Source organism: Helobdella robusta (genome assembly GCF_000326865.2).
Source record: "Helobdella robusta unplaced genomic scaffold HELROscaffold_28, whole genome shotgun sequence".
Taxonomy (NCBI): Eukaryota; Metazoa; Annelida; class Clitellata; order Rhynchobdellida; family Glossiphoniidae; genus Helobdella; species Helobdella robusta.
Window position 1 is genome coordinate 2,228,353 of NW_008704435.1, and position 8,435 is coordinate 2,236,787.

General features: G+C 39.5%; 1 protein-coding gene across 1 annotated transcript in view; it reads right to left on the minus strand.

Moving 5' to 3' along the window:
* Window positions 1-2,059: 2,059 nt before the first annotated feature.
* Window positions 2,060-8,435, minus strand: part of HELRODRAFT_192138 (hypothetical protein) — a gene marked incomplete at its 5' end in the record, with an annotated part of 13,692 nt that continues 7,316 nt past the window's right edge. Inside the window, 8 exons of the mRNA XM_009020656.1 lie at window positions 2,060-2,404; window positions 2,613-2,797; window positions 3,032-3,150; window positions 3,282-3,350; window positions 4,064-4,455; window positions 4,631-4,779; window positions 4,934-6,943; window positions 7,063-7,240. Of these exons, the coding sequence (XP_009018904.1) occupies window positions 2,236-2,404; window positions 2,613-2,797; window positions 3,032-3,150; window positions 3,282-3,350; window positions 4,064-4,455; window positions 4,631-4,779; window positions 4,934-6,943; window positions 7,063-7,240 (3,271 nt within the window). The 3' untranslated portion in view covers window positions 2,060-2,235. The remainder of the gene's footprint in view (window positions 2,405-2,612; window positions 2,798-3,031; window positions 3,151-3,281; window positions 3,351-4,063; window positions 4,456-4,630; window positions 4,780-4,933; window positions 6,944-7,062; window positions 7,241-8,435) is intronic.

Genomic DNA, 8,435 nt, shown 5'->3' on the forward strand with positions numbered 1-8,435 from the left:
CGAATGATTGATTGAACGAATAAATAAATAAACAATATCAAATGAATGATTGGGCAAATATGGTTGATCAATCAAATGATTGGGCCAATGGTTGATTTTAAAATTGAATGTAATCTATACACGAACGCATAACTAAAACATAACCAGTACTACTCACCTGATAAATAAACCAGCACACCGACCAACCAACCACAAACGAGAAATTTACTCACAGGCAAAACGTCTCGGAGATGAAAGACCCCACCTAAAAAATATCTGCGACACAGCTTTTTTCATACTTTTTTCATACATTTGCATCATCTTATCATAAGCCTACAACTTCTAGAGGCCCATTTCTCCCACCCATGCATGCACTAATCATCTTCTCGAACGCTCACACAGCTGAGATGCGCCGAATAGTTAGTGAATTCAGCCAAAGTTGACCGAAGCCAAAGAACAAATAAGAAAAACCCACAATTCTTAAAAAAAATTATTTTTTAAAATGAGAAACAATTCATTGACAAATTAAAACAGCAGACGATTCACGTCCATTCAACTCAACAATTCTTCATCGAGATACTAATATTCAACCCCTTGTCTATATTTAAATGTTTCAATTTAACCATCCCAAATAAATTTTTCGCTCACAACAATCAGCGATTAAATGCTCTTTAATCAAAAAAGTGATGACGGTTGTCAAACTTTGACCGAATTATCAACCAGGCCAAATATTCGGAGCAACTCCAACAAATCAAACGAAACGAAACGAAACGAACCTTTATTCGTTTCGTTTCGTATATATGTATACATATAAGCGTATATATATATATATATATATATATATATAAACATATCTACATATAAACATATATATATATATCATATTATTATCTATTATCTATATAACTAAAAAGCTGATATATGCTCCTATGAAGCTTACACATACACACCTACATTTGTAAAGTGTCCACACGTACAACACACACACACAAACACGCACACACAAACACGCACACACACACACACGAAGCTTATAATTAATTGATACTAGAAAAAAAATCTTTCAACAAAATTGAAAATCGCATTCGAGTAAAATCAAAGTAAATATAGTGAAGTGCATGGGGATTGATCTAAGGCATCAAAATATAAACGAATAAATTAAGAGTTAGTAAAAATGATAAATAAAACGAGTAAAAACTGAGACAAATAAGCATACACATACACACAGACACACACACGCATACACACACACAAACACACATATGCAGACACAGACACGCATACACACACACAGACACGCATACACACAGACACGCATACACAAACACACATACACAGACGTACATTCACTCTATACACTATATATCACATAACATACACACAAAACCCACATATATTTCAGAAGGCCCAAAAAAACATAAAATAAAATTAATGAAAAAAAATTAATACTGCACATCAACAATATCATAATCATCACCATCATCATAACTGCTATCATTATCATCACTTTCATCATCATTAGCATCGAGGCAATAATGATCAATACTGACACCACCACCATCATCATCATTAGCCCGTCATCATCATCATCATCACCATCATTATAAATAATCACGACAATTTCAACTCCAAAATAAATAAATATTTATTTTAAAAAATTTGATACACATGTATGAAAAAAAATATACGAACGAAATGTACACACTTAACCAAAACCTACAAATTAAATCAATGTGTATATATATATATATATATATATATTATATATATATATATATATACACACATACATATATATATAAACATGTATAAGATATATAAAAACACATATTAAGTCAAGTTTGTGATATATAGCAATATAACCAATAATGTGAACGAACAAATGAATGAAAGGACTGATTCAATCGCTAGAAAGCACTTTGTGGTAGTTCATTATGTTAGAAATCGGTGGGTAAGAGCTATTTAAATCGTGATAGAAAAAAAAAAGTCCAGTAATGCATCAATATGAAATGAATGCAATTAAGTTATGTGAATTCGTTACGTTTCGTTTCGTTTCGTTATCGTATGAATTATCTGCTAACACGTTTTAACTATCTTTATTATTAATCTTCGTCATTTCAGTCAGAGTCTCTATCTTTATAACTGACAATGTTTAATCACTCATTCAGATGAGAACACATAAACTCTCTGAAGATTATCAGGTCAAAATCAATCACCCAACAACAACGAAACAACCCCCATCACCTAATGTCATCATCACCCCATGAGGTTCTTTTTGGAACCAAACATGAGACCCGCGGCAGTGACTGTCCCTGCCTGCCTCCCCTTCTGCCACACGGACCCGTGCAGAGTGATGCCGTCGATGGTGGCCGACAGATGCTTCGTTGACGTCACTTCCGAGAAGGTCTTTGACCCGGAGTTGTATCTGTCGTGTGTGTCAAATTTGCGCGCGTGTTTGGAGTATATTGCGTGTGTGTGTGTGTTGTGTATATACCTGTGATGTTGTGTGTGTGTGTGTCCAATCCATTCATTCATCCATCAATCCATTCATTCATCCATCAATCCATTCATTCATCCATCCGTCCATTCATTCATCGATCTACTCATCCAACCATTTAAATCAATCAACCAACTTGAAAAACTTTTCAATCAGTTTAGAGGTGACGATTTTGGGGCCGACACCGTGCAACTTAACGATCTCATCCCCATCTGCCCCGCCATTGGAGGCGGTGGTGCTGTAGGCGTAGAGCCCCCGGTACTGCATGCCCACGTCCCTGAACAACACGACAAAATGTTTGCTCTCTGACCTCTGCAGGACCTGCACGCGTTGGGGTGGGTGTCGTGAGTTGGAGGATGTTTCATCATAATTGAATGTCAGTCACAACGTTCAAGCAACTAATCAACGAACCAACCAACCAACCAACCAGCCAGCCAGCCTACCAACCAACCAACCAACCAATCAGCCAACCAACTAATCTACAAACCAACCAGCCAACCAACCAGCCAGCCGACCAACCAACCAACCAGCCAACCAACCAGCCAGCCAACCAACCTCTAGCACTTTAGCCTTATTATCTTGATTGACAGTTCCGGCAAGGCAGCAGTGACTCAAGGCATTTTCAATCAAGTGCCTGTTCGATTTGCTGCTTGGTTTCACGAACAGTTTGGGACCTAATCACGTGATCATAATGACGATGACGTCAATGATGATGATGAACATATACGAACAAACACAAACAAACATGAATAAACATGAACAAACATGAACAAACATGAACAAACACAAACAAACACAAACAAACCATTATAAGAGGACGGAGTTGATTGGGCATCGACATCCTGAGCAATGTTGAAATTGCTGCCCACCATATCTGCATCATACAGACGGTTGTACGTGAAAGTTTGTATGGCGAAAATTGAATACAGGTGTTTGTATGTCAAATTTGTATAAAGAAGTTTGCATACAGAAGTTTGTATGTCACAGTTTGTATACAGAAGTTTGTATACAAACGTTTTAGTGTGTACCACCGATGTATAATACATTCACATTGAAATGTTTGGAATCACACACAGGCATAGAAACACTGGTTTACGTAAAAATAAACAGAATGACTGAAAACATACACACCAACATCAACAACAACATCAACACCAACAACAACATCAACAACAACATCAACACCAACACCAACATCAACAAACAACTACAATGACATCAAAAACACCAACAAAACATCAAGCCAACCATGATTGAAAGCATTCTCGCCATCAACACCATCGCCGGTACAGACATCACTACCACAGCCACCTGCCATATTTTTACCAGAGTAGACGCTCAGGTACTTGTTAGTATTGACGCTACGACCGGCGACCAAATTACTGAAGCTGCCCTTGACATTCAGATTACTGCTGCCACTGTTGCTACTGTTGCTACTACTGCTGCCTCTTCTCCGGTTGTTGTTGCTGCTGGTTGTGGCAACTTTATTCGCAAATGGAAATGACGATTGTTGTTGTTGTGGTTGGTTGTTGTTGTTGAGTTGGTTGGATTTGTGAAATTTTTTAACTTTCTGCTTGTTGAGCGTACTGGTGGTTGATCTCGTTGTGTTTGTTGTGGTGGCTGCTAATGTTGTCGCAGACGCCGACAGAGCTTTGTTCTGTTTCAAAGTCGTCAAACTTGAATGTTTCGTTAACGTTTGCTGCTGCTGCTGAAGTTGTTGATGCTGTTTTCTTGACGAGCCTGTTCTCGTCAGAACTTTTTGTTGTTGTTGTTGCTTAGAAATGACGTTATTGTCACCATCGAAGTGACCACTGCCACCACCAGCGACAGCCACATTAGTGACTCCAATATTTGCTCCACTGCTCAGACCCGCGTTCGAACCATCGACCCCTGCCTTCTTCTGCTGGTACATAGCGAAAATCATCTCTCGTCTCTCTTTCCCCTCTGCTCTCTTTCTTTGTTCTTCTTCATCTTTCAATCTGGTGGTGTGGATATGTAAGTTGAAGAATTAAAGATAAGAAGCAACAGACCAGCAAACAACAACAAAAACAACAACCACCAACCAATAAAACAGCATCAAACAACATTCAACCAGACAAGGTACAATAGACAAGCAACCAGCAACCAGCAACGAGCAACCAACAGGCAACCCACCTCTTAACTTCTCTCATCATTCTTGCCTCATCTTCCATCTTCATCCTCTTCATCTCCATCTCCTCCTTATTTTTTCTCAATCTCTCTTCAATTTTCATGTACCTCTTCTCTATTTCTTGCTGCTGTTGTCCATCCATCAACAGTTGATTCTGTCACGTGTGTGCGTGCGTGTGTGTGTGTATGTGCGCGCGCGTATGTAATGGTGTGTGATGTATGTATGTGTGTGAATGCACGTGCCGTGCGTACAAGCGTGCGTGTGTGTGCGTGTGTGTGTGTAGCATCATCACCGCCACATCAACTCACCTGATCATCATCATTTTCCTTATCATCACCACCATCATTCTCATTGCCCTCCCCAACATGCATCATATCATCATCATCGTCATTGCCGTTGGTGGTCGTTTGTTGCTTGTTGACGGTTTTTGTTGAGGTTGTTGTTGCCGATGTTGCAGTTGTTGTTGATGATGTTGTTGTTGTTGTTGGAGACATCTTCTTCCCTACGTCAATCTCATCGTTGTCATTATTATTTCCTTTAGCACTGCTGCTGCTGCTGTTTTTAGCAACCTCGTCATCACTGTTAGTAGCTACTAATAGTTGCTGCTCATCAGCATAATTCCGGTTTTTCCCATGCGGTTTTTTATCCAGGCTGGAAAACTGCGTGGGAGGATGTTTTCTTCTTGAGAGTGGCGATAAGAGTAGTGATGGGTTGTCCGGATGACCGCCATCATCAAACCCGATGAAAAATCCTTGTGGCTTGTTTAGCGGCTTTTTGACGATTGTCGTTGTGGTTGTTGTGGTTACTGCCACTGCTGCCGTTGTAGTCGTCGGTGTCGATGTTGTGTTGTTGCTACGAGCTGTTTCGAGATTTTCAAAATGAAGATCAACACTTTTGCCATCGTTGTTGTTTTGTTGTTGTTGTTGATGTTGATGTGGTTGCTGCTGGCATTTTTGCGACGACGACTGATAGATGATGACGTCATCGTCGACATCCTCATCGACAAACAACTTCCTCTCCACCTTCCCATCCCCGCCATCGTCAAAAACATCACTACCAACACCACTCACGCTTGCCTGGGGTATTGTGGGTTGTCGCTGTCTTTGTTGATGTTGCGGTTGACTATGTTGCTGATAATGTTGATACTGTTGTTGCTGATGTTGATGATACTGTTGAGGAAACTGAGCAACATAGCCAAAACTCTGCGGAGAGGACATTTGTGATGTGATGGGGTAGAATTGTTGGGCATTACGTTGGTAGGTACTGGCAGGGGTGGTTGGGGATTGTGGGTAGAATGGGGTGGAAGACATTATTGGGTAGTGCTGCATGTATGTGGTGGGTTGTGGTTGATAATGGATGGTGTTGTTAGCATGATAAGATCTGTAGGTCGATGGGTGAGACAGTTGCAGATGTTGCGGATGCATTGGTGAGGTGTCTACTGAATAGACAACCGACTGAAGATGGGGACTTTCTTGTAAATTTTGCTGCTGATACTGTTGGTGGTCTAGTTGTTGCAACTGTTGTTGGTACTGCAGAAAATGTTGCTGTTGATCAAACTGCAGTTGATTTTGTTGTTGCTGACGATGCGGTTGTTGTTGTTGTTGGCAGTTGGGATCAGCAACATCCTCGTCCTGGCTGGTTCGCTTTCTTCTCTGCTGTTTTCGTTGCGGTTTTGTTGAAATATTTTGTTGACTCTGCTGCAACACGTCATCAGCAGCAATTTGCTGATGTTGCGAATTTAGTTGGAGTTGTTGTTGACGATTTTGTTGACGGAGTTGAGTTGAGATGAGAGGTGATGTTGAGATTGTTGCTGGCGTGAGATTATTCAAGAGACCAGGAGATGAAGAAGAAGAAGATGAGGACGATGGAATCACGTGAGCTGTTGACGTCATGGCTGAAGATGTTGCTGTTGTTGATGTCGCTGTTGGAAATTTCGGCAACAGATGCGAAAATGTTGACTGAGGAGGTTGATTCATTTTCCTGCTTGATGGCAACTTCATCTTGTTGCAACTTTTCTTTAGTTGTTGCTGTTGATGATGATGTTGTTGTTGAAGTTGTTGCTGCTGTTGTTGTTGTTGTTGTTGTTGTTGTAGTTGTTGTTGATGCGATCTAGCGCTGCTACTGTTGTTACCATCGTAGGCATGATTGTAATTGAACCTGTCATCACAACAGTCCTCCTCCCCATCATCATCATCATCGCCTCCATCATCCTCTTTGTAATTCTTCAAAAATATATTCTCTCTAGATGACGTCAGAGGATTGAATGATGACGTCATTGTCGCTGATGTGTTTCGCAACATTGCGTTTGTTGGTGTCATCTGTTGTTTCGTTGTTTTGTTGGCCGTTGGAAAAGGAAACTGGTCGGATGATATTGTTGATGATGCTTGTGACGACGCTGTTTTTATCTGTCCTCTTGTTGTTGTTGTTGTTGTTAAACCTGCCATTGAACCAAGTTTTGCAACATCAACATAGCATTGGTCTGCCAGATCTGTATCCAATTCCTCAAGACAGTTTTGTTGCTTTTGATGTTGTTGTAGCCGATGTGGTAGCTGTTGAAGATGTGGCTGATGTGGTTGCTGCAGTTGCGACTCCTGTCGTTTCTGCATCTCCAGAAGCTGACAGTGATGAATGTTAATAAACAAATTTTAATAATGTACTTTAAGAATTGAACCACAAAAAAAACATAGAAACCTTTACAATCGCACATACTAACACATACAATAACAACACACATACACAAGCACACAAACACACACGCACACACACACTTATGTACTTTAATAACACACACATACACACACACACACACCATAGCAATTAGCAGGTTGCTGAAAAACAAATGTTTGAAATTGTCCTCAATACAACATTCAAGGGTTTTAATTCATTTGATACGGCATGATCAAATGTTAGAAGCCAGCTAACACTTGAAAGAACCTACTATATACGCATAAACCCAAGGAAAACATACAAAAAAATACAAAAACATATCAGCACATAAACATTAGACACAGAAACAAACAAACCACACAAAAACACACACATACAAACTGGCAAATACACATACATACACATGTAAATACATATGCATGCATACAAATTCTTCACAATAAATATGTAAAGAAACACACATAAAAACACACACGTACACACACTCACACAAACGCCAAACAAAACATTTGGAACGCAACTAAAAACACACATACACATGATCGAGAACAGAAGCACACGAAAGATCGTAACGACAAAAATGCAAACCAACACACAAAGTCACACACAGACAGACAGAAAAACTAACAGGTAAAAACACGGATAGACAAGAAAAAGCAGAAAAACACATACAGACAAATGGACACAAATAGACAGACAGACAGACAAACACAAAGAAAAATACACAAATAGGCAGACATACACAAAGACACATACAAACAGACGCACACCGACAAACAAAAAACATACAAACAAAAAGACAGGAACACAAACAGACAAACAGAGACAGACACACAAACAAACAGACACACAGACAAACAAACAGACAGATAGACAGACAGACACAAAAAGACAAACAGACAGACCCTGATATAAGCATTGGAACGAATCCTTTGACTCATATGGTTGTTCTGCACCTCACGAGATTTCATCCTGCTGCTTATCAATCTATCAACATTCAATCAATCAATCAATCAATCAATCAATCAATCAATCAATCAATCAATCAATCAATCAATCAATCAATCAATCAATCAATCAATCAATCAATCAATCAATCAATCAATCAATCAACCAATCAATCAACCAATCAATCAATCAATC